Genomic DNA, 27396 nt, shown 5'->3' with positions numbered 1-27396 from the left:
TGCTCTGGATACTTACCCAGTCCTGCAAGTCCGGCTCGTGAAGTCTGTCCCTCTTCGGAGAAATTGCCACCTGGTGGTCTGCGTGTGGTGTGTAAATGGCACGAGATGAGTGATTAAGTTCCAGTGATTTCCTATGGACTTTGCACTCGTCTCTTTTTTCATTTACATATCGCGCACAGAGAGCCGGATGGTGATTTCTCCGCAGTGGGACTTGCAGGATAGGGTAAGTATCGGGGGCTGTATCGGGGGGTCGGCAGGCTCTGCCCCGAGTGCTGGGGTGAAAGGTTTTCTTTAAAAAGCAAAAGATCAGAAGACCTTGCATTGCCCTGAGGAGATAACATTTCTGGGGAATCTTTTCTTAGACTTCCACCGTGTACCATTCCTCTGTTATGCCTCCTGGTAATGCATAAATAATTTCACAGCTATGTGTTCCCACCCCCTTGTCACTAAGAGTCTGACAGTGTCCATTTAGTGCCTGGCAGACTATAGGGACACTCCCATTTGGCTAGAGGAATCTTTGTCCAGTGGTCATTTTATGAATACAGGAGGAATAACATATGAATGAATACATGAATGCCTTGTGCATTGTGCTATTCCACTATGTGTACCTAGAAACACATCCATGGCTGTATGCTCAGAACCAGCTTTTTTCATTCACCCATTTACATCTTATGAAACCACTTGACTGGAGGCATAGGCAGGTCTGGGACCATCCCCGCTCAGGCACTTCTATTACTTACATATGGAAATGAGCTTGGTGGAGGCATGGCAGCGTATCTCCTCCGTCCTCCATGTGCTGCTTTATGAATGTCTTTTTTTTTTTTTCTTCTTCATTTTTTTATAGTGGTTGGTGAAAAGGAGAAGCAGAACAATACAGTCAATGTACGGACAAGGGATGGCAAGCAACACGGAGAGCGGAACATGAAGGAGCTGATTGTGAGGCTGACCGAGCTGCGGGATACTCGGGTCAAGAACGCAGAGGAGAGCTTATGAGTGTCTACAAGTTGCTCGTGAAAGGTCATCTCAGGGAAGAGCGGTGTGTTCTCTGCTGACCCAGCGGCTATGGCTTCCATCTCTGCAACAAGCTATGGTCCTGGAAACTAGCAGACCTCTTGTTGGTGTAGAGCTTAGTGGTGTGCTAGAGGGAACACACCATTCACAGGGCTGATATAAGGGGATGGTCATTTACTACTCAGAGCGTCTTTTCCAGATTGTGGCTGGAATCAAAGAATCGCGGCAGAACTTCGCATGGACGGTCCCCATCAGCCTAGGCTCTTGGTTGCTACCAACCATGTCCATGTCATTGCTGCAAATGCCCAACATCACTTCTCTGAAAAGCCAAAACCACATCCTCTGTGTGTTGTCTGTATTTTTATACATAATAAAGGATCTGATCGGAGAGTCTCTTAGTGTTTGTACTTTACATAAAGTCCTGTTTGCAGACAGTGCTTTGTGGTCTCATGTCTCAGAATGATCCCCGTAACATTTAAGCACAGAGTGGTTTGGTTCCAGGGTGTGTTTCTATAGTGTATCGTGGTATTTACCTTTCTCCCACTTTGGCGCAGGTACAACATGTTTTATGCATTGCCCTGGTGGATTTCTCCATCTTCCATCCAAATCAAACATGTGCGGCCCGAGGCTTGTTGACATTCAGAGCTCCTGTAATTCAAGTAGCTCATCTTGTGGTCTCCGAAATTACAGTCTGTGAATTCCCATGGGTATTTCTGCCTCTACCACTATGTACAGTGTGTCCTGTAACAGGTTACAGCCATTGTATGTGAGGCAGCTGGAAGTCCAGGAGCTTATGTTTAGGTCTTATAAACATTAATGTATATTCTTACCATCATTAATCAAATGGGCACAGTAGCGAGGACCATGACCTAAAAGGGCTTCATGATGCCCTGACTATCGAAGTCCAATATGGTACTGTTATTAAAGCGTAACTGTCATATTTTTTTTTTATTGCAGAAATCAGTAGTATAAGCGATTTTATTTAAGAAACTCTAATAGGTCCTCCTTCTGTACTCAAGAAGCAATTTCCCAGCCTTCCCCCCGACTTCTTATCTGCATTATCAGGCAAACACGTCTTCATTACAGAGAAGCCAGTGAAGACGGGCTCTGCTCTCTCCATTCTATCCTTATGGAGGGGGGAGGGGCCGAGGGAGATAAGGGAGCAGGAAGAGGTGACATGAAGGTCAGCTGTTAGTAGACTCTCTGGGCTGGATTCAGGGGTCAGAAAGTTCAGTGCTTATCTATGAACTTACTGAGAGAAGATTGCAGGGTGTTGTGCTGTGCAGGACGGCTCCGTGCTCAGTCACTCCTAAATCCTGCTTCTTCTGAAGTGAGGGGGGAGGCTGGGAGATTGCTTTTTCAGTCCAGAAGGAAACTCTTTTGGTTTATAAAACCTATTACAGAGTTTCTTAAAATCGCTTGTACTGTTGATATTTAATGTTTTTAAAAAAATGGCCCTGAAATGACAGTTACGCTTTAAGTTGTAGTAAGGCCCTAATGTTACAGCCAATTTTTGTTTGTTGCCCCCCCCCCCCCCCCTAAAAGCCACAGCACATACTACGTAAATGGACATGGTCATTTAAATAAACGTTTGCTATTTCATAGAGACAGATCAAAACGTTTGATCAGTTTGGGAAGACTATCTCATAAGTCAAGTCTTTGAGTCTTGATCTCGTAGACAAAACAGGGAGAAAAGCTAGTCACACAGTTTTCCCTGTTCTTTTCAGCACTTTTGCCTGAACACACATTAAAAATTGTGGCATATCTAGGATCTGCCAAAATGTTTTCTTTATTGAGACCATTGGTGCACTTTAATGGTCCATTCACATGTACATGATCTGCAGCAGAGCTGATGTTGCAGTTTTAAAGCTGCAGTTGTGCTGTGCTCCACTGTTCTATCTGCAACATCAAATCTGCTGCAGATCATGTAGTGAATGGGCCCTAAGGCAGCAGCAAGTACCAATCCTTGAGAACACCACTGGTAGATCATCTTTATTGTCACGTAAGGGAACATGTAAATTGATAAGTATTGGGTCATATAGTATGTGCTCTGCCTTATTCAGAGATTTATTCATATAATCCTCCACAAAGATGTGCTCTTTGAATAGAGCTGATAGACACGGCCTGCGTGCTGATTTTGGAAATAATAAAGCACATCCTTAAAGGGGTTATCCAGTATTCAAAAAATATAAAAAGTGTGTGTGTGTGTGTGTATGTATATATATATATATATATATATATATATATATATATATATATATATATTATATATAATATAAATGCTGGATAATCCCTTTAAAATGTAATCTGGGCACCCACATCCCCCTCCGTAACAGTGCTACAGAAGCATCGCCTTTGTTGTCTATAGGTTGTATCTGGTATCACAGCTCAGCTCTATCCCTAGAGAACTGCCATACACCCTGTGAAGCCGTTCTGGTGCTGGGATGGATATAGTATACAGTAAGATGGAAGTAGGACTATGAGCTCTTACTGGAAGTCTGCTGTATGTGATGCCGTGATCGTCCTGGCATCTCATTTCCATAGGGTTTTCTGGAAATAACAAGTTCTAGCAGGTCCCAGAAATAACCTGTTCTGCAGATTCCTGGCTGTGCGCCCAGTATACATGCAGACTGGTGGATTCCCATCATACAGTGAACCCAGTCTTTGGTACATGTATGCATTCTGCCTGCTCTGTATGTAGGTGAATTGTCTTCTGAACCCACTATAAGCATCTCTTGTAGATATAGGACAATGGGCCTGTGTTGTCTGCACACTGCTCTATAGCGTTATAGTGAGAGGACACACTGCCCATCTGCTGGAGCTTTCCACTATAGTCAGGACTATTTGCTCTGCAAGTCTACAAACCCTGGACTTAGGACCCAGGTAACCCCTTGTATGCCAGATTTGCTCCTCTTAAATGTCTTTTGAATTCATCATTTAACCCAAATATACAGTCTTTTTTTCTTGCCATTTTCAGGGAAGTACATGATAAAGGGAAGGGGGTGGTCTCAGAAAGATTAAAATGGGTTACCCTGCTGGCCAGATTAATTCTCAAAGCAAACCAAATTACTCATCAGGACTGCTGCCTACACACAGCCCTCAGGTGTTATCCAGGGTTAGAAAAACATAGCTGCGTTCCCCAAAGCAGCATTCACTTTAATGGAACTGAGCTGCAGCACCAGGCATGGGGCAGTGCTTCTCAACTCCAGTCATATATATATAATAATATATATATAATTTTTTATTTTTTTTATTTTTATTTTTTTTTGGGGGGGGGGGGGGGGGGGATATACATGAAACAATGAAGGTTTGTTTGACAACTTGTCCTTGGGCTAAACAATGCCACAGGCAGAGAAGCAGACAGGCAACAATGAATACAGCAGCTGCTGCAAACTTCTGTAGCAGCTCTTGGTGGCATGGGAGGGTTGTTAAGAAGTTTGGATTTTTGGTGCTGTCAGAGCTGGGACAGACCGATAAGCAATGCTTTATGCTTCTGAAGCTCTTATGCCTACCAGACATTAGATTGCCCCTTTAAATCTGGCTCTTGTTGTGGTGGCTGCAGGCATACTATGTGCACTGGTTTATATGTTGGTATTTTGTTAATTGTTCCCATTGTTCTTAGTTTGATACAGCCTAGTCATTACTATGCATTGTTTATCCGTCATTAGCCCTACCCTTATTTCATGTAGGGTAATTGTTACTAGGATCATTTCTCCATCTCTGATGAGGAGGATGACGACAACCAGAGTGAGTAAGCAGCTCAGTGCAGGATGGAGTTCCCTAAAAAAGTTTTCCTGTTATGGGATGGATGTTGCCTGAGTAACAAGGAACAGGTCCAGGAGCGTGCGGCTGTATTCTTGTGGTCATAAAACATCTCTGTACATAACATCCCACATGCTGCGTATGTCCACAGTTCACTCTGGTTCACTTTAAAAAGCTCCAAATCTCATTGACAAGGGGTGTCAGATTTGTGTGCCTCCAGCTGTTTTTCCCCAAAAAACTACAGTTCCCATCATGCCTGGACAGCCAAAGCTTTAGCGTGATAGTGGTTCTGCAAGAGCTGGGGGGCCATAGTTTGACACCTGTGCCATAGACAGACTCCATTATCCATTCTGTAAAGCACAGGGGCTCAATTCTGAGCTCTATGTCCCAGGGATATAACAATAAAATAAAGGGCAACATAAGTTCTAATCTCCAGTTTAACCATTTACTCTTATAGAAAGAATATTTGATGTATTTGCTGTATCCTGTGCTCTTATCTCTGACTTGTGTATATCATCCCAGCATATAACAGTCCTGGTCATCACTTTGCTTTGCTCACTATACAAATATTTAGCTGAAATTTCCGGAGGCCAGAGAGGGTACAGGAAAGTTATCTGAGGGTGGAAATGTATTTAATGCTAAGTAATGACCCAAGAATGGGTTATCTCTGTGATTTCTCTAACCATATTGTATCTGCTTATTAGTTTCTTTTGCCAGATAACAATCCAATCCACAGTGCAGCTCCTAGTGAGAAACACTAAGCACTTCTTGTCTTTGATACATCTACTACTTAGGGCCTGTTCACACTAAAAAAGCGGCACAGAGATTTCACTCGGAGCCCACGCACTCCGCACTGATTCCCACCTGCTGTCTTTCAGTGGGTGGCCTCGCGCACCTTTCTGCTCAAAGAATTGGCATGTCAGTTCTTTGAGCGGAGGCACGCGAGACCTCCCATTTGAAAGAGAGAGGTGTGCACGGGCGGATTACGCGTTCCGTCGAAAGAATTGACATGTCAATTCTTTCGATGGAACGCGTAATCCGCCCGTGCATAGAATAGTGTCTATGGCACCGGCGGAAATGCGCGTCGCTGCGTGCGGCGACGAGCGACCGAATACGCCGCGGGTTATACGCGGCAATTCCGTAGTGTGCACGCAGCCTAAGGGTCCATTTTCTGCCAAAGATTTGAAGCCAAAGCCAGGAATGGATTTGAAAAGAGGAAAAAACTCAGGCTTTCCTCTATGACCTGATCTCTGTTTATAGTCTGTTTCTGGCTTTGGCTTCAAATCTTTGGCAGATAATCTGTCAAATAATCTTTCTGTGTAAATGGACCCTTACACAGAGAATGATAATGGTCAATTACTGATGATTTTACGGTCGGCTTAAAAGATGCAATCAAGGAGACATATTATTTTTTGATCGCTGCCTGCATACACACAAAACAATTATCGTTTATATTCAAACAGTAACGATTTTTTTGCACGATAATCATCCTGTGTAATAGGGCCCTTAGGCCTATGGGGACATGGATATTTTCTACCACATCCCAGTATCCAGGCCAGGGTGCATTCTGAAGTGAATCTTCGGTCTCCACACTATAAGGACAATAGAGTGTGCCCTTCCTGAGATGACCCCAGTTATGGCCTCTCATGAACCATTTCAGTTCTATGTTTGGTCCAGGATAAATCCCAGAGAAGTGTATTTCAGTAGATGAAGCATGTGCTACCAAGTAAGAGGGCATGGCATGGTGTGATGACATAGAAGACATAGAAGGTGTGTGAGAGTGCATCAGAGGACACCAGTCGGGTTAGGACATACGAAGTGAAGACCTCCAGGACTGACCCCCCCCCCCCCCCCCCCCCGTTACAATGACCCCCTTCTTGGGAACTTAGATAATACTTCATGCACCCATTTTAATCACCCTGTATTCAAACAGTGACACTGTGCGGCCCTGTAATAAAAAAAAAAAAAAAAAGGCTTCTCCCTGTGTCGGTAAACACTCAGAAGGCCTGGTAGGGCATTATACAGTAGCCTATGTGTCAGGTATAGGAACAACAGATGTTATATCTCCTGATACTGCCAATAATGCCCGCCTATTGCAGCCCCCCCTGTCCTAGTACAAGGCACCTGTTCAGAAACCCCCAAGCCAGACTGCATCCTGGACTCTGATAGGTATATGGGTGGGGTTGACGTGCCAGATCAAGTGCTGAGACTGTACAGTGCCATGCGAAATTTGAGGGTGTGGTGTAAGAAACTAGCTGTGAACATTGTGTGTGTGTGTGTATATATATATATATATATATATATATATATATATATGTGTGTGTGTATATATATATATATATATATATATATATATATATATATATATATATATATGATATTGTATTATGTATGATGTGCCACATCAATGTGTCCTGTTCCAAGAAATGGTTTTCAATATTTGGGGACCAGGAAGGGAGGGGGCAGTACTTCTGAACTGACGTCACATGCATTGTATCAGGGCAACACTTGTAGGGTCCAAAATGGGGTCACTTCTCAGGTGTTTCCACTTCCCTAATACCTCAGAGAGACTCACCATGACGCACCACGCAGTAAATAACCAAAAGTAATCTTGGAAAAAAATAATTCTATGAAACCCCCAAAGGGTCAAAAGCTCACTACACCCCTAGATATATTTCTTGAGGGGTGTAGTTTCTAGGCCTGTGAGTCAAGCAGGAAACTAGGGCCACATATGGCATGTAAGTTGCATTTTCTGTTACAACCAGCTCTTCCAAAAAAAAATGCATTCACATGTTAAAAGAAAAAAAGTTGAATAAATGAGGTTTCACCCCCCCCCCCCCCCCTTCTGCTTTAGTTTCTGTAAAAAGCTTAAAGCTCCTATGTGCTATTTTGCATATTTTGAGAGGTGCAGTTTTTTTTTTTTAAAGAGGGCATTTTATTGGGGGGCGGGGGGGGGGGGGAATACAGTATGTGCACCTTAGTGACACTGCAGAACTACAATGGAAGCTAACTTGAATTGGATTCTTTCCGGAAAAAGATTCTGCAAAACTTAAACTCTTAACATTCCAAAAAGAAAAAAAGTTAAAAAAATTGTATAACACATGGGAAGTTGAGTATACATTGTGAGCTTTCTGGGGGTTATAGTGTTAAGTTGTATTGTCGGCTAGTAGTTGTGCCCCTATTACACGGGGCGATATGGAGAGTGAGCGAGCATCGACCTGTCAAGTAAGCACTCGCTTGCCCCTGGCTCCCCCGCCCGTTGCAGGCGCTATTACACGCACCAACAGTGAGCGATGAGGAGCGGGTAAGAGCCGGGGGGAACCATGGGGGTGCTGCCCAGGTGATCGTCAGATCGTCTGGGCAGCCCATAGGAGACAGCGGCGGTCTGCTGCCGCCGCTCCTATTGCAGATTGTTGCTATTTCAGCCTGTTGAAAGACAATGATCGTTGTCTTCTATTACACAAAACGATTATCGGACGAATACGGCCAATAATTGCTTTGTGTATAAGAAGATCTCAGTGGGCCACTGTGCTACTGGCAGTGAGTTTGTGTTCTTCTATTTGCATGGGACCACCACTCTGGCGGCTATAAGAACATACTAGGCCTCGGCCTGATAGATGACAGTAGGGTTGCTGGATCGTTTGAGGAGGAGACGCCAGTAATCTTTGCAATAATGGTAAAACTCTATTCCATGATTGGGTCAGTAAAGGGCAATCCCACTGAATGTGTTTCATAAATCCCCGCTCCCTGCCCCAGTGCGAGCAGACATCAGAGACCCCAGGAAACATACGGTGCAAACATGATTGAACCCTGTAACATCTGGTGACAATTTTAGGATTGGTTTGTGGGGCTTTGCAAGAGATTGAACATTTATGGCACAAATCCATGGAGTTTGCTGTTCAGTCTCCCATTTAGTTATGTATGATGGGAAAGGAAAGGATGATAGTCTATGTTGTCGAGATTGGTCTCCAAACTGGCTCAGATGCATGAAACCATTTTTTCATCTTTACGGACAGTCTTTGTTCAACGATTCAGGTAAAAACTTCTGATATGACAGAGGCTGTGAAGTACAAGGCTGAAAGGGGACAGTAAACATTTGGTCACCATTTTCTTTAGGGGTAGGCAGCTCTTTAAGCAGTTTTACTGGAATACAGTCTGTAGATGCTTTGGAGCATGTGGGGAATAGTGTATTCAGCTTGGTGTTGCTACTGAAGATGTTGCTCATACAGTCTAATTAAACCAGACTTTGCTTTAGAGGATTCCCACACATTTGGTGAACTGTAGTGCAGTAAACGGAAGAAGACTTTATTACAGTTAAAGGGGTATTCCACTCAAACATAACTTTTCATATGTTGCTGCCTATGGTGAGATGGTAACAATTCCTTCCATACTTGTTAGTATCTCTTCAGTCTCCTTCCCCTAGTTCTGAGCTTCTGCTTTCTGCTGAAGGCACAAAAATGTGTGTGTGAGCTTTTTTCTCTGTCTCCCCCTCGCTTCTGAGACATCTGGTGTTAACAAGTCTCTGACTGGCTTTATCTGCATCATTGTAGCTTCTTTTTAATGCTGGAAGGGTTCATCACAGTAAGTTTATTAGCAACTTAACCTTAGACTAACCCTCCCAGCATTACAAAGAAACTACAATGTAGCAGATAAAACCTGCTAGGGACTTGTTTACATCAGCTGTCTCAGAAGGGAGGGGGAGGAAGAGGAGACAAAGAGAAAGGCTCACATACACAGATTTTTGTGTCTGGAATGGAATGAATTGTTAGTCTCACCATGGACAGCAACATAAGAAAAGTTATCATTCAGTGGAATACCCCTTTACGGTGCCTTCACACCTACTGGATCCACACCGGATTTCATGCTGCAGGTTTGCAGCGAAATCCGCTGCGGATCCATGAAGTGTGAAGGTCTATGGGTTACATATCTGCAGCGGAATTTTCATTCCACTGCGGATATGTAAACTAGCCCCTTTAACCCGCAGCCCCGGCCTGTAGCATACATTACCTGCTCGGCGCCGTGGCTGCAGTGAAGCTCCTGGCCAGGAGCCTCACACAGCCACGGTGCCGAGCAGGTAATGTATGCATAGTTGCCAACATAAATTTTTTTTTTCCAGGGACACTTTAGCATTGAAAGGGGGAGTAGCTTATTGTGGGTGTGGTCTCGGTGGGGTGTGGCCTATCATGAGTGTGGGTTCAAAATTTTCCAGTTAGAATTTACAGTCAGAAAAACACAAAAGGAGCATTACACACCCCAGTATTAGGTCCCCAGTATATTACACATCCCAGTATTAGGTCCTCAGTATTTTAAACACCCCAATATTAGGTCCCCAGTATATTACACATCCCACTCAGAGCAGGCTGAGACTCAGAGATGGCATTATACTGACTGACTGATTGGCTGATCATGTAGTCACGGTGGGCGAGTGTCTTCTTCAAGTAGTCACTGTCCTGGGCTCCGGCGCTGTTATCACGCCCCTCTGGGCATGTGTGGAAAGCGCCGCATGGTGACGTAATTGAGGGGCCGGCATTGCACGGCGACCACGCTGACGTCTTTACTAATGCGCAGTGCAGCCGGAGAAGACGCTGCTGTACTGCGCCTGCGTGGCGTAGTACAACAGCAGCTTCACCCACTGTACTGCGCATGTGCAGCTTAGTAAAGACGTCGGCGTGGCCGACGTGCAATTCCGCCCCCCCCTAATCACGTCACCAAACGGTGCTTTCCACACACGCCCAGAGGGGCGTGCTAACAGCGCTGGAGCCGGCCCAGGACAGTGACTACTTGAAGTAGACACCCGCCCACCGTAACTACTAATTTGCATAGAGCGCGGGAGACTGTTAAACTAAATTAGCACTAGCTCTAACTTAAGCTGGCAAACAGTAAAGAGTTGCATAAGAGTTCTGAAAAAAACTTATACTGTATCTCTAGTGGCTTTGCTACTTTTCCTTTCTGGGTTAGAAACAGGGGCTTGTAAAACAACTTTCCTTATTCCTACGTCTGTCAGGGAAACTGATCAGGTTCCGATCCGTCAAAGACAGGTACTGCTCCTGTCACTGACACCCTTAAACACCAAGATTGCTATAGATCGTGACCTGATCGCTGCTGCCTGTCATTATCCCCGGCTCCATTAATGTATACGATGCTGTTCATATTGTCCTGCACGCATTAAAACCCCATCACATCATAAATGTACTGTATATATACATTCCTACTGCACGGGCCTGTATGGCTGACGTGAAGGGGTTAAGGCAAAAGGAGGTATTCCAGTTCTTACTTATTTCGGAGCTTTGAAAAGCACAGACAGATATATAAAAGGTACCATGTGTAGTAACAACTATTCACCAGTGCCTGTAGTTTGGAATGTTAAGATTTCCTTTAATTCCAAAATTGGCCATGTGATTCAGTTTAATTCCAAAATAGGCCATGTGACAGGTCCTCAATCTTAAAGGGGTAGTGCGGCGTTTCAAAATTATTCACTAAATAACACACATTACAAAATTATACAACTTTGTAATGTATGTTATGTTAGTGAATGGCCCCCTTCTCCGTGTCCCACCACCCCCACCCGTGTACCCGGAAGTGTGGTGCATTATACATTACTTGATTCGTGTCGAGGGCCGTCCGCCATCTTGTGCCAAACGTCATCTTCGGACGGACGGACGAGTCGCTGCCGCCCTTCCCCCCTCCGCCGCGTCACAACTGTGCTCAGCCGCGATTGATTCAGTTTAATTCCAAAATAGGCCATGTGACAGGTCCTCAATGTTAAAGGGGTAGTGCGGCGTTTTAAAATTATTCACTAAATAACACACATTACAAAGTTATACAACTTTGTAATGTATGTTATGTTAGTGAATGGCTCCCTTCCCCATGTTCCCCCCCACCCATGCTAGACCCAGAAGTGTGATGCACTATACTCACCTGATTCGTGTCGACCCCCGTCCGCCATCTTGGGACAATGATGTCATCTTCGGGAGGCCGGACGAACCGCTCCAGCCGCCCCTCATGCCGGCCCCCCTATGCCGCGTCATCAGCTGCTCAGACGCGATTAGCCACACTACCCCTTTAAAGGGTTTTTCTGTTTATAAAACCAAACACTTTCTGTTCACACTCTACTCTACCAGCCAGGTGTCTATTCCCTAGGACACCTTGTTGCCTGTAACCCCCACTAAACCCACATAGTTAGCTGAATTCCTAGTTAGAGTGTACAGCAAGAACAGGAAGTTCATTACAGATTTTACAGTAGACAGGAAGTGGGGCTATGAAGACAAAAGAAAACTATCAACTTTAATCTAAAGGAACTCATCAGGATGCTGGGAGTTGTAGTTGTACAACAGCTGGAGACTATTCCCCCAGAATATTTCCCAACTGCTACACTGATTATAGTGTGAGAATGATCCCGGTGTAGTCATCACTGTTACTCACACTCTCTGCTGTCAGTCTCTAGTCCCCACTCACACTTACTTTCTCTAGCAAGCACCTCACGTTTCTGAACTAGGAAGTTGTATGCGTTATGTGATTGCTCAATGTTACACGGCTGCCCCCATCCTTTAGGAATTCTCTGTGTGGGGCTAGATACATAGACTATATACACACACTATATACGTGAGTCACCGCAGGATCTGCATCATTTACATCTATACATTGCCAGCTTACAGATCCAACCACAACAACACTAGAAACTGCTGCACAACTGAGATCACAAGACAGAGGCGGGGAGTGACCCAGCGGGTGTGACTAGACCTAGGGGTGTGGAGCTGTGCTCCCTCATATAGCACTGCTCACCCAGGAGCACAGACACTGTAATAGACTGCAACCATGAGACGCCCAGCGCTGGGGATAGTGGCACAACTGCTGCTGCTAGTCTGCTCTGTGTGCACAGGTAAGACACAATCCCTGCTTGTTCTACTCTGCAGATGTAGCAGAGCTCAGTTTATCGCTGCTTTCCATAGATAATGTGCATGTGTAGACCATTATTGTTATAGTGTTCCCCATTCTGTTGTAAAACCACAAGTCTCAGCATACCTTGGATGTCCGGCATGCTGAGAGTTGTAGCTTTCCAACAGCTGGAGAGCCGCAGGTTGGAGAACACAGATGTGGGAGATTGTTAATATCCTGTAACCTCTGGAGGGATATCTGATTGGCAAAGTGCCCACATGTGCACGGTTAATATATGGCCATGTTAAAACTTAAAGGGATTTTCCACTTTGGGCTAACTTTTCTTTTTACAAGTGACATCCCAACAATGAACTGTCTACAATGTGTACTGTTGTGAAGACTTCCAGTGATCATCTTGATCTATAGGAGTACCCAGGAGTACAGTACAGGGAAGATGTAGCACTACACTGACCTCAACTTCAGACAATCATCTGACGTTATTGTCACTAGACACAGCCCGCCATATGTTCTACCTGCAAGGACCGTATTATACGGCAGCCATACCAATAGATGAGTACCCAGTACATGGATGGGCCGGGTCCCCCAGAGCAAAAGCCACCAATACTTAGAACATGTGACCCCTCCATATGATGCCTTAAAAATATAGAAAGCTGTATTAGGGTATTGTTATTTTACATGTAGCATGACACTTATGGGCAAATCCAAGAATAAAGCATAATCCTGGACAATCACAATAATACATGTCTTCATTTCCAGGTACTCTGCATCAATTTTGATGATGTAATGTGAAATCATTACTAAGAGTTCTGCCACCTCCCTGCAATACCCGTGCCACATTCTACATTATTATTATTACCCTATACCCATTTGTTATCATAGCTGGAATTCCAAATGGATTTATTTTTTATAAGATATTCCTGGTATTCCTCATGGTTTAATTTTCTTTTATTCGTTTAAACTTTTTAGTTTTTTGCCTTGGTATAAGTTGGAATCAGAGGTACCACTTTATAGACTTCATTGCACAGGAGTACGATGCACCAATCTTATGGCCTGGTCCCACATGGCTGCCATTCCCCCCTCTCTTCCTCTTACCCAACAGTGAAATGTTTATGGCACTTGCCTTTTGGGGTAACCTACACTGGGTGTCCTGTTCCAGTTTTTAGATGCAGTGTAAGGCTGCGTTCACACTACGTAAATTTCAGTCAGTATTGCAACCAAAATCAGGAGTGGATTAAAAACACAGAAAGGATCTGTTCACACAATGATGAAATTGAGTGGATGGCGCCATATAACAGTAAATAACTGCCATTATTTCAATATAACGGCCGTTGTTCTAAAATAACAGCAAATATTTGCCATTAAATGACGGCCATCCACTCAATTTCAACATTGTGTGAACAGAGCCTTTCTGTGTTTTTAATCCACTCCTGGTTTTGGTTGCAATATGAGGACCACAATACTGACTGAAATATACGTAGTGTGAACGCAGCCTCACTCAGGGTCTTTCAGCTGTCTCTCTTATCAGGTGCCCTTGGACTGTTGTTGGGTTCACAGCGGGTGTTGCACTTTGACTTCTACCTAGAATGATGACCGGCATATTTTGGTTCACCGACCCTGATCTGATCACTGGGAGCTTATGACACATAAGGGCAGATTTATCAAACATGGTGTAAAGTGAAACTGGCTCAGTTGCCCCTAGCAACCAATCAGATTCCACCTTTCATTTTTTACAGAGTCTGTAAGGAATGAAAAATGGAATCTGATTGGTTGTCGGGGGCGACTGAGCCAATACTACTTTACACCAGTTTGATAAATCTCCCCCACCATGTTGCTCTGCAGCTTTCTCCTGTTTTGACTGGATCGTGGACATGAACCTCCTCTTTGGCCCCTTTGCAGGGTCAGGGTCGGCTTGAAGGCAGATGATGTCCCCCTGTGATATAAAGGCTTCCTGCGGATAGCCACAACATTCCAGAGCAGGGGAAATCTGCACACACGGGGTCTCCCATTGTAAACCAGCGGGCTGTGTTGTTTTGTAGCCACCTGCACACAGCCATGGAAAGGTCCAGTGTTATTATATTCAGCAGTTCTGTATTATGTAGCAATGTGTGACAGCAGGAAACGTGCTGATGACAGACAGTGCTCCTAGAATAATGGCGAGAGGTCACTGCTATGGGTGAGCATAGGTGAGGTCTTTGAGCACAATATAAGGTCAATTTGAGGATGCGTGAATATGGCGTAAACATGAGGGACTCCTCATATCGCTCAGCTCACCGCCCATTGCACATGTCTCGTGCAGGCAGCTTATGCCCAGTATAGCAGTGCTAAAGTTGTAAAGTAAACGGCGTATAGAAGGGCACAGATGCATGCTGAACAAGTTACCAGGTCTAGTTTGCATGATGGATTCTCCTGAAAGAGTCTGTTTGTTTATGCCCTAAGCGTTTTATCCGCACGTCGGGAAGATTATATCTGCTGGTGTCATTACCACAAAACCCAGTGCCAGAGACTCTCTAGTCTGGGCTTTAGATACATTCACATTACAGGTCAGGGGGTGCTACACTTGGGGTGGGTGTAGGGTTCTTGGCATTAGTACAAGTCATTAATGATCAAGAAGTGAAGACCAACAGATGGTAAAGAGTATGTGTATTATATGAGACACAACACCGGCCTCTAATGGTGCGTTTACACAGGCAGATTTATCTGTCAGATCTTTTAAGCCAAAGCCAGGAACAGACAATAAGAAGGGAACGGGTCATAATGGAAAGACTGAGATTTCTCCCTTTTTCAAATCCATTCCTGGGTTTGACTTCCAAAATCTGTCAGATAAATCTGCCTGTGTAAACGCACCATAACATAGCCATAAAGTCAAGGAATCCTGTACTGCCTTCAATGACACCACCAAACGATGCATGCGCATCCTGCAGTGCAACAAAAGGTGGTGTCACCTCATTGCACATAAGTAAAGTGCCAGGACAATACTATATGGCCATCATAGACAGCCTTATTCCATGCAGTTTTGGTTAGCTTTATCTTATATAAGCCAATGCTATGCTGCAGTGCACGGACTCTGGGTCTCACAGAGTAAGGTAACAGCGGCCTAATGTTTTTCCTTGGGGAGACCACCAAGCTGCAGTGCTTCCTGGGAGACAATATGCTCTCCTCCAGAAGGTAAAGAGTTTGCTCTCTAGTGCCACCTACTGGAGAGAGAGGTTCCTTTATCATTTTTATGGCTGATAATTAAAAATGGAAGCTGCCGCCAGTTGGTGCCACCAGCAAACAAACCGTTTTCCTTCTTATGGAGAGCCACTTTGCATATGGACTATGTGTGACGGTGGGTTGGATTCATTAGCCTCCTACTTCTATACTTAGGACCAGTGTTTGCATAGTCACATTCTGAGAATCATCTTATAGAACACTGATTCATTCCTAGGAAAGGCCATGTAATGTTGTGTAATGTAATGTTAGGCAATGTGACTCACTCAGCATAAGCTGCAGTTACTGGAGATGGTTTATTTTTCTAGCCAGTCTGCTGCTTATAATAGTTTTCTGTCTCTGAATAATTATTTTATTAGTGATCTATATAGGTCAACATAGTATTTAAGCAACTATCAAGACCCACGCCTAGATCCCGGGGTAAAACACAGCCACACACAGGGCTTTTTATGTTCTCTTTCTTTATTAAATAGCAATTGACAAAAGCTGTGTATGGAGCATCATGTCAGTCTTATATCCACAACTAATACTCTCTGTCAGTAGGTTTATGCTGTATTATCTAAGGATAGCATAAACTAGTGACAAAGAAGCTGAACATATCACTTACATTGTTTTGTGCAGCTGATTCAGAGAAATCCTCCTGAATAACATGGACAATATGTCCATTATGTGCATGTACTCAATAGTCCTGGATATTCATGAGCACCAGCACACTGCTGACCAGCTACTGATTGGCAGTTGTCTATGCTGTCAATCAGCAGCTGGAGGGTGGAGGGAGTGTTGTGGTACAAAGCCAAATTCTCCTGCATATCGGGTGAATGGCTGAACAGAATACTGTAAGGAATACACCAATCTGTTCAGCATTTCTTTCATTAGTTTATTCTGCCCTAATTTAAGTCAGCATATATTTTGTTTCAGATTCCCTTTAAGTGCTATGTTTGTTTTCCAACATGGGGCTCACCAACTGTTTTACAACTACAAGCTCTATCATGATGGGAGCTGTAGTTTTGCAACAGTTAGAAAGCCACAGATTCATTTTGGCACAGAGCTTGTCCAGGCTTAGAAAAACATAGCCACTTACTTCCAGAAACAGCATGACTTAGGGATAGCTGAACTATGCTCTGGCCCCTACACCACCCACCATTTACCCCAAACTCCTCCTCCCTGCATGTACACAGCAGCACATGCTCGTCATCTCCCCTAGTCATGGGCTCCCTCCGCTATGTTCCACATCACTCCGGGATGTCTCTTCTCCTCAGTTTGGATGTGGGTTTTGCAGCTCAGTTGCATTGAAGTGAATGGAGCTAAATTGTAATACCACAAACAACCTGGGGACAGGTGTGGCACTGTTTTTGCAAGAAAGTAGCTGTGCTTTTTATAATCTTAGAAAACTCCTTTAAGTCTTAACCCAGAATTATGCAGTCTGCTCATCCATGAATTAGATTACACGATCACACGTATCATATATTGTGGCTCATAATACGATTATGATGATACATCCTAAACTTTCACTCCTTACACAGATAAAGAGGAACAGAGTCACTTCCGTCTGCCCCAGGGTGAGGACGGAGTTTGCGGAAGTTTAACAGAGTCCTGGTGAAGTGTTTACCATGTGATCTATAGCCAGTGTTTGCATTCTGTTGTGACAATGAAGACTTTGAGAATCTTGAGCTTTGCAGTAGAGGTTGATGCCAGGACAACTCAAGGACTTGGAACAAGCCAAATAGATTCTTTTTTCTACTTCCTTAATTTTAGCTAAAAGATAACATTGTGCCCTTAGCTGTTGTGTTATATATATATAGAACAGTCGGAAAGATCATCGACCTTGGCATTAGGCTCAGAAATCTTTCCGTGCCTGGTATCATTATCTTTGAGATGGAGAACAAAGCACTTTTTTTAAAGGGAAACACCACCCTGAAATGGTCTTCTGACTTGTATCTATGACAGTGGAGGAGACTGTAAGCTGGTTCGTCACCTTATTCCACTGACAGCTGTCAATTTGTGTCATCAGATTTGTGGTTAGGCTGTCATACGGACACAAAAATGGGGTTGTTCACAAAAAAAAAAAATCTTTAAAATCAACTGATGCCAGACATCTGTAACTTACTTTTATTAAAAATAAAAAAATCTTCCAGTACTTATCAGCTGGTGTATGTCCTGCAGGAAGTGGTGTATTCTTTCCAGTCAGTCTGACACAGTGCTCTGTGCTGCCACCTCTGTCCATGTCAGGAACTGTCCAGAGCTGTAATCTCCATAGAAAATCTCTCCTGCTTTCCAGACTTGAATAATTACCACTTCATGCAGGACATACAGAAGCTGATAAGTACTGCATAGATATGAGTGAATCGGGTTCGGGTTCGAGTCGATCCGAACCCGAACGCTCGCTTGGATAAATCTGGAAAACATGGATACAGCCAATGACTATATCCATGATTTCCACATAGCCCTAGGGCTTTATCCAACTTCAGCAGCCACCGCTAATCAAATGCCAAAAGTTCAGGTTCAGATGGACTCGAGCATGCTCCAGGTTCGCTCATCTCTAGTACTGAAAGTAAATTACAAGTCTCTGGCACTTTCTGGCACCAGTTGATTTGAAGGAAAAAACATTTTGGTGAACAACCCCTTAAATCTAAAGGAAACCTTGCTGCAGATGGAGAAAATGTTCCTGCAGTGCCCCAATTAAGTACTACACTGTTCCCATTGAAACGAATGGAATGTTATGCAGGTAACTGCCTCTATTAACACATGGGAAATCATTTCTCTAATACAGACCCCATTTAAAATAGTAAAACAAAATCCCATGTATCATGAATAAAACATAATAAAACTTAGTTTAGGACCCTAACTAAAAACTAAAATATACTGTATATAACCATTTAGACACATAGGGGGAGATTTATCAAAGGGTGTAAAATTTAGACTGGTGCAAACTGCCCACTGCAACCAATCACAGCTCAGCTTTAGGCAGTGCTGAAAGGAAAGCTGAGCTGTGATTGGTTGCTGTGGGCAGTTTGCACCAGTCTAAATTTTACACCCTTAGATAAATCTCCCCCATACTGTGTGTATGTGTATATATATATATATATGTATTTAAACATGTCTTAAAACCTTTTAAATTGTGATGACTGATGTAGAAAACTTTCATATAATGTACTCTACTATATATTGTGAATGCCTGTAAGACATCTGAACTATTGTTCTTGTTTTCAGACGATGAGATCCCTGATGACTATCATATGTTCCAGAGAGAGATTGTGCCCCAATTTCCATTGGAACAAGGTCCAGGTAAGACCCTCTTCTCTATGTGGGCGGCTTTACTTTTGGATACCTTCATACAGAGCTGTACATGATCCTCATGCATGCTCATCCTCTAGTCACAACCCAAGCTGCGTTCAGACCTGTGCTGGCTATCACTGGGAATGCATCCACACTGCACTGATAAACTAACCCCATCTCAGGTCACTACAGAACGATAAGGAGAATAATACTATTTCTGCTATTCCAGCTAATACCATTACGAGACCACTCTAAACCAGTAGGAATTCTGCATTTTAACATATAACCCACCCAAGATCATATTAACTCAAGAGCACCACTGATGTTGTGAATAGTGATAGTTGCATAGTGATCCCTGCCTATCGCTCCAATATGGAAGACTGCCCGCCATACATGCCCTGCATTGGTATCAGTAAATCTTATTAATCTGTAGTACTAGATACCTGCCCAGTATTATGTACAGGGAGTTTCTGGCTGCCCTCAGTATTCCCCCGTTCTCTCTCAGTACGCCAGCTTCTGTCAGGTAATGCCCCAGCACACATTCATATGTCCAAAAGGCGGATTTGTTTACCATGCGGGCAGGCACAGGGCTGAGATCAATGCGTGTGATTAGTTACTTTAATCCTATATTTATCCAAGCAGACATATACAGTGGGTGCAATGGCACTTATCACCCGCCACTCCCCAAGGGCTTTCCCATGTGACCCATGACACATCACAAGGTACACCTAAGAGATGCATGTCCAACTTACACCAGGTGGTTTATTTTACATCTAATATTCTATGCAGTTTAGATGGTTAATATTCTTCATAGGGGTTGAATTCAGTATTCCAGTTTCTGATGCATAGCACCAAACCCCCTGCATGGTTCTATACAATTAGATAACATAAATCTCTCTGAGATACTGTCCATACTGGAAACAGTAATAAAACTATGCAGTAATCTCCTCCTCAGGGAATAAACTGGAATTCATTGAGCCCTATAGCCAAATGAGATAGGCACTGGCCACCTAGTGACCGGAAACTGAAACAGCAGCACTATTCATGGTATGGATAGCCGCGCCATATGTCAGAGAACCCCTATAGTAGTTCTAGATAGCAGAAAGTCACCAACCTGCACCTGAGTTCCTTTAGAGATCATTAATCAGCACAGTATGTGGGAAAAGTAAAATTCTGTACATTCATTTCTTGCTCAGAGTAGACAGCAGTTAAAAAGAATGTCTCTCACTCGTCCCACCCTGCATTACATAGATGACCCATTGATTTGAATGGGAGCTATGTAATGACTTTCCATTGGGGAACTCCTCTAACAAGTAGTAATTGACCAAAGCCAAGAATCCTTGTAAAGAGTACAGAAGAGTTCCAGACAGCCATATGATGCCTGCCAGTTGTGTTATAGATATAATGGTGCTCCGCAGTGATCAGGGAGATTCTCATATTAGGAGAACATTTCTATAACTCTTAAATTAGGGTCTAATCGGCAGTAATATTATTATGGCCACCTTCTAAACAAATTCAAGAAAGTATTAAAAAAAACAACTCTTAAGACATCTGGCCACTGATATAGTTTGAAGGGTCTAGCTTCTAGTAAAGCGTTTTATTTTATTCTCCTTATAATCCAGAAGCATTTTAGTAAATGTTGTATTTTCTTTTCCTTATAATCCAGAAGCATTCTAGTAAATGTTGTATTTTCTTTTCCTTTTAATCCAGAAGCATTCTAGTAAATGTTGTATTTTCTTTTCCTTATAATCCAGAAGCATTCTAGTAAACTTTGTATTTTCTTTTCCTTATAATGCAGCTGCCTTCTAGTAAACCTTGTATTTTCCTTTCCTTATAGTCCAGGTGCCTTTGTTGATCCAAGGAGAGCCAGTGCTTAGTCCGCGTGGTAGAAGACCCATATCCCCTTGCGGTGGACGCCAGCCTTGTCCTTTAGAGGGTTTAACTGATTCCTTTGGCAACAACTTAAACACTTTCCCACCAGGACAACCAAACCGTGACAACATTGCAAATATATGCAGGAAGAATCGCCCTAAAACAGTATATGGGCCCCACAACCTTCCTCAGACCGGTTTCTCTCACCTCAGCAGACAAGGAAATGCAATCAACGAGCTAGAAGAAGGTTTTGCCGCATGTTGTGGTAAAACTGATAAACTCAAATGTGCAGTGAAAGTGGTACGCAATATATATATATTATATTTTTGTCTATGTAAATGAGCTCTCCTGAGTAGGTTGTCACTCCAATGCTAGCTTTGGAAGGCTTCCCTATAATTCAATATCTGTCCATTTAAAGTGGTTTTCTGGACAGGATGCTTTTTTAGGTATATGACTGGGGAGGGAATCAATATATACAATAACACACACTTTCTGGCTCTCACGCAACTACCATTATTATGCTGCTCTAGTCCTGGCTGTGCAGCTGCTTCTGGGTTTTAAGGATGTGATGCTACTTTAGGGGCTTAGGCAGGACACCACTGCTACCACAGATGGCTGGGTAGCCTGTGATATCACATCCCTGAACCGGGAAACAGTGACCAGAGTGGCATAATAATGGTGGTAGCACAGGAGCCAGGAAGGTATGGTGTATTATATATATTTACACTGCCCCCCCCCCCTCCTTAAAAAGTTTTGTGCCCAGACAACCCTATTAAGTAGCATTAAAAGTAGGTTAATATTAGCAGAGTGTCGCAGAGTACCACCCCAATAACTTTAGAAGGGAGGGCCGAGGTGGATTGGTGCACTGAGGGTGGCAGCCCCGCCCCTAGTGCATATAAAATAAGCTGCTAATATCCAAAAAGTGGCACCAAGGATTAGGGTAAGAAAATTACCTTCATCCTCAGCGCCCTGTGCTTCTAACCTGCTGATAGCTTTCCTTTAAAGGGGTATTCTTAACTAACATGGGTATAATTATCTACTCCGAAAGCAGTGGTCTTGCTGATGTGTATATATATAGATATAATGTAAAAGTATATAGATATAGTGTATATACAGTATACTGTATAATATATTTATATATATATATGACCACTATAGCTATATTTTTGTTAGCTGTTTTGGAGTTCCTGACTCTTTCTAGTACAGAGCATTGTATTGTCCAGATAAGATGCAGAAATACTAAGTCTGAGGTGATCCAGCTGGTGCATGGAGCCGTTCTGAGAATAGGAAAATATAGAAGATCCTATTTGCATACCTTTGTGCTTCTGTCATCATACACCAGCTGCATCTCTTCAAAGAGAATGGGAACCTCCCCCAGACCTATACAGGTCCAAAAAGGATGATGGTGTTTAACCTGTACAACCTTCCTTACTACAATCTCATGCAGAGAGTGATAGAAAAGTTGGGCCTAGTAACAGGGGCGGATTAACTTTACCATAGGCCCCGGGCTGTTCATCAAGCTTAGGCCCACCACCCCACTGTAACTATGGCAACACTAACACGGTGCTCATAGATAGATATTTTTGCAAATCCTGTCAAAACTGTAACCAGGAGACATACACCACTGAAAGTATGAGGCTGTTCTGGTGGCCATGGGGCCCCCCAAAGCTATTATGATCCACTACTTCCCAGTAATCCCATATAATAGAACAGAACAGATAAACCTGGGCAAGAATATATGGCACTGGCACCCTTGTACTGGTCGTGATTTGCAACCTGGTCTCTGCTCCATCTATATACTGTATCTGTAGGCAATTCTTAGAATACATTTCTATTTCTATAGTTCTATAGTATAGTGAGCAGCCCACGGGGCCCCCCAATGGCAGGTGCCGTATACAAGGACAATACGGAGCATTATTGTCTATTGCTGTATACCCTTTCAGGGCAGAGAAAAAAGCCTTAATAATTCATTTGTATGACTCACTGCTTACATTCAGCTGGTGATAAGATGGCAGAATAACAAGGTTATGAGCCCTTATCTGATCATGTGGACTTGATTCAAGGATGGAGGGGGAGGTAGTGATTGTACGTAGCCTCGCCAGGATACAGCTTTCTAAAAGCCAAGCGTATATTGTATGTGCACAACAAGAACTATTTACTGGTGGTGAATGCAGCCTACCCTTTCCTTTGTCAGGGTATAATCCATGGCACTCTCCCACTTTTTAGCCACATAAAAAGGCACCTCTTAAAGGGTATGCATAGGTTTGCAACCAATATGTTTATGGATCCAATGCTTCCAATGTACAAATGTTGCTATCACTTGTAGAGGATAGTTTCATAATATAAAGGTTTATCATCTCTTTTAGTGGAAGAAAACATTGGAAGATTTCTGTGAAGCAGAGTTTTCGGTAAAAACACGGCATCACCACTGCTGTAAGAAGTCTGGATCTGAGAGAGAAAACTGCTTCAACGATGGAGCCTCCAACCCGAGCTACGTCATGTCTGCCGCCCTGCAGGAGATCAGCCTCCAGGACATTGCTCCTGTGGGAAGTGCTCGCAACATCAAGATCTGCCCACCTAACTCTCCTAAATGCCACGAAGACACAGATAGCAGGTATAAGCTGTCAGACCTGGCCTTCCCACCTGGAGAACCCAAATCCAGCAATATCCAAAATATCTGCAAGCTGAGAAAATTCCGCCCACTGTACACCGACAACCTGTTGCCAGACACTGGATTCGGCCATTATGTGCGCCGGGCCAAAGCCATACAACGCATGGAGGGAGAGTTCAAGAAATGTTGCAAGACGGAGGACGTGGCCTGTGCCCACTCTGGGGTCAGTAGGCTTACTATCTTAGTCTTCTATGCGTTAAGAATAATGTTACTGAATTATGGCAATATTATGGGACCAGTCATGTTGGAGGTCATAGTCTTATGTGTATCGAGAATAATTTCATTTAATTATGGCCGTATCCATGGGACCAGTCATGTTGGAGGCCATAGCCTTCTATGTATAGACAATAAAGTAACTGAATTATGGCCGTATCCATGGGACCATGCTGGAGATTACAGTCTTCTGTGTATAAAGAATAATGTAATTGTCATGTTGTGGGTCCTAGCCTTTCTACATGTAGAGAATAATGCAGTTATAGCTATCTCCATAGGGACCAGTCACATTGGAGGTCGTAGTCTTTTGTGTGTAACGTATCTTGTAATTGCATTATGGCCATGTCCACAGCATGGGTAATACTGAAGGTGGCTGATGTAACTCAGATGTCTCCTCTTTATTACACAGTGGAAGAAAGTTCTTGGAAAATTCTGTGCCAAAGAGCAAGTAGTGAAGACCAAACACCATGAATGCTGCAAGAAGAGGGATCAGACCAGCATGTTCAGCTGCTTTGCTAGTGAGGCTCCGTTTCCAGAATATGACAGAGAGTTAGAGGTTCTGAATCTGGGGAATGTGACAGAGGACGATCTACAGAAACTATGCAGAGACTCCAAGCTCATCACTAAGCAGTAAGTTCTTATGTGCAACTATTATATACACAGCGCTATATACTGTACATGGGGAGGGGGGGCTGTATTAGAGGCAGGAGCCCCTTTGTACCTTACATTCTAGCTATATGATTCTATGATAGGAATACCTCTTGCAGAGCCTGAGCAGCTTGTGTAAATGATCTCAGTAGGGACAGCTTTTCGCGATTGCATTTTCATTCGGTACCATGATTCTTTGTATTGGGCATTAAATCCAAAGAAAATCCACCCATACCGGGAGAACTCTATTATTCTACCACAAACTCTGTTTTCATTTTGTTTTTCCCCCTACAGAAAACAGATGCCATTACTGGTGTCAAGCCTCAAAGAAACATGCTGCGGCCTTCCCCAGGACGAGAAGCTGCGGTGTGCTGCAGAACAGGTACGAGGTCAGGTCATTAGGATTTACAAATGTGAGGCTTTGAAGCTCTTATGATACTACAACTCTTAGTTGCATTCTTCATCTTCTATCCACCATATTGTATAGTGTGTAGTAGAAGATAATGGTGGTTATTGTTTAGGGCTGCACTCTCCTACTTCTACCACTAGATGGCAGTGTCCTGTTACAATTTGTTGTTGAATTGTATACAGGAGATGACTGGTGCTGACATTGAAGCAACTCTGTAACAGGAGGAATGGAGTTTGCTATCAATAATAGATTATCTGTCATTTAGCATCCCACAATTCAGTGGTTGTCTCAATGTTTGGGCATGCCACACATTTACTGCACGCAGGTATGAATAAACTATAAATTTACCAGTCTCCTTTATGAACATATCTAATGTAATTGAAAGAATTCAATTTTAAAGCTTTATTCCCATTTCAACTAACTTAGTTAACCTTGTAATTTAGTAAACCTGACTAATATCCCGATCTTCTGTTCCCACTGTCAACAGCTCATTGCCTAGGTTACCCACCACAACTCTGCTCTAAAAACATTGTTCTAGCTAATATATTTAGAGCGAGATAGATAGTGTTGATGAAGAGAAATGTAGTGTGCATACACTGTATAATATATATAAATATGTATACTATATCTATCTATATCCGACCACTGCTTTAAGAGCAGAGTGGTGGTTGGTAACCTAGACAACGACTTGTCAACAATGGGAGGTAAAGCATATCAGGAGAAGGAGGTAAGTTTGCTAAATGAATGTATTTGGAAAATTACATAACTTGACGATGTGATTACATGTATATTATCCTGTTTCTCCAAATATAAAACCTAACCCGAAAATAAGCCCTAGCTTTATGTTGCAGAGTTTTTGGAGTAGACTTGAAATATAAGCCTAGTTATAGTCAGTGCCTCCTGCACTAGGTTATGTCACATGATGTCACAGAGGCTCAGAATAGGCAGACTGTAGTGTAGGTATCCCAACTGTCCTGGACAAGTGCCCACTTTGCTATCTCCTTCCACAACAAGGCGAAATCCGCTCAGATGCTTCTACGCTCCAAAGTCCCATCCCTTGCCTCCCAACTCCGTAGATTCCGGCTGAATAGACTTTGTCATCTTGATTAGACTTTGCGTATTGATCATGGGGCAGTAATCACCCTATGTGGCCTAGAATGGTGATATACGGTATATTATGACATGAATTTAGATTACATTTCCCTTTTACAGAAAGAAACCTTTATTAAGACGCTGTGTGGACCCAAGAAGAACTTATGGAAAGACACCCAAAACTGCTGCAGCAAGGATGAGCCGGAGCGGGACCAATGCTTCACATACTACCTGCAGAACATCTCCGTGGCCGTCTCACAGAGAGCCAAGATGGAGTAGGATGCTTCTATCACATGGATCACACAGATTTGTGGCCCCATCTTCACTCGGGACAAAAATGTTACAATTTTTTTTTGTTTACCCTGAACATTTACACCTGGTCCCAGAAGACCAGAAGTCAGATTTGCTATTTTTGTCTACAGTTTGATATTCAATATATGGCGCTGTCCTGGCCCTGTAGGGTCTACTGCAATGGGAGATGTGTAAATATCTGTAGAGTAGAGTGACCCTCTCAATCACCTTGGATGGGAGGAGCTAAGGACTAGTGGGTGGGTAGTACTGCCCCAGTGGGCGTGGCTTATGTAAGCTTGGTCTAACCACACTATTGCTGTGTGAATGAATTGATGTTCTAGGCATATATATATATATATATATATATATATATATATATATATATATATATATATATATATACAGTATATCTTATGTGACATGTGTCGGCAGCTTCCCATAATGCTTTGCAAATCTCACATGACCGTATGGACTGATATATGTAAACAGTGGTGAGGAATCGGACATACTCTGTGAAAACAATGCCTAGTAGAGAGTGTGTGTGGTTTTTTTAAACAGGTTTTTTGTAGCAGCTTCAGGTCTAATATTTCCTATTGAAATTTTTTTTCCTGTAAAATGAAATATGAGTTTTTTTAGAGGTAAATGAGCCCTATATTTTGTGCAGTTGTAATAAAATGTAATAAAACACTTACCTGTGCCTATGTGTTGTGTATACAGTAATACAGTGCTAATTCATCATTACTAAACCCCACCCCCGAGGAGCTGAAAACACTTCCTGAAGAAGACATGTTTATTTACAATGAGAGGCCAATGTCTGTGGGATATAGAGCAGGATATGTCATGCCCATGCCACAGTTATTCCCATATGTGTTTTGTTATACTGCTTAGGCATCACACCCATGTAATGTCAGTCTTACGTCCTTCTTTCCTTCCTTTTAGGAATCAGTTAGCTAAAGGAGTAGTAGTTGCTAGTGATGGTCTTGCCCATAGTTTTAGTCATATATTTGCCAGTATATGTCATCATACCTAATACACCTCTAGCTGT

At 43.1% G+C, this 27396-nt stretch overlaps 2 protein-coding genes and 1 long non-coding RNA gene across 4 annotated transcripts in view; 2 read left to right on the top strand and 1 right to left on the bottom strand.

The window, feature by feature from the left end:
- LOC138770823 (threonine--tRNA ligase 1, cytoplasmic-like) overlaps window positions 1-1404 on the top strand; it is an 85105-nt gene extending 83701 nt beyond the window's left edge. For both annotated transcript variants that reach the window (XM_069950074.1, XM_069950073.1), the window contains exon 19: window positions 845-1404. In XM_069950074.1, the coding sequence (XP_069806175.1) occupies window positions 845-993 (149 nt within the window). In that variant the 3' untranslated portion in view covers window positions 994-1404. The remainder of the gene's footprint in view (window positions 1-844) is intronic.
- The window catches only part of LOC138770824 (uncharacterized), a 45632-nt gene continuing 19060 nt past the window's right edge, over window positions 825-27396 (bottom strand). The window contains exon 3 of the long non-coding RNA XR_011359511.1: window positions 825-1730. This is a non-coding gene — a long non-coding RNA (uncharacterized lncRNA). The remainder of the gene's footprint in view (window positions 1731-27396) is intronic.
- Window positions 12542-27038, top strand: ECM1 (extracellular matrix protein 1). Its single transcript, XM_069949971.1, has 7 exons — window positions 12542-12652; window positions 19090-19164; window positions 20993-21327; window positions 23394-23861; window positions 24321-24541; window positions 24854-24941; window positions 26181-27038. Exons 1-7 carry the CDS (start codon window positions 12589-12591, stop codon window positions 26337-26339), a joined length of 1410 nt encoding a protein of 469 aa, XP_069806072.1. The 5' UTR covers window positions 12542-12588; the 3' UTR covers window positions 26340-27038.

The sequence above is a fragment of the Dendropsophus ebraccatus genome, chromosome 13, assembly GCF_027789765.1.
Source record: "Dendropsophus ebraccatus isolate aDenEbr1 chromosome 13, aDenEbr1.pat, whole genome shotgun sequence".
In the NCBI taxonomy this organism is placed as follows: domain Eukaryota; kingdom Metazoa; phylum Chordata; class Amphibia; order Anura; family Hylidae; genus Dendropsophus; species Dendropsophus ebraccatus.
This window is presented reverse-complemented; position numbering and strand designations above follow the sequence as displayed.

Excerpts from the sequence above, each read along its gene's own strand:
- ECM1 (XM_069949971.1), top strand. The coding sequence starts at position 12,589 with ATGAGACGCCCAGCGCTGGGGATAGTGGCACAACTGCTGCTGCTAGTC. Across the intron at positions 12,653-19,089 it reads AGTCTGCTCTGTGTGCACAG|ACGATGAGATCCCTGATGAC; the intron begins GTAAGACACAAT and ends TCTTGTTTTCAG. Across the intron at positions 24,942-26,180 it reads TGCGGTGTGCTGCAGAACAG|AAAGAAACCTTTATTAAGAC; the intron begins GTACGAGGTCAG and ends TCCCTTTTACAG.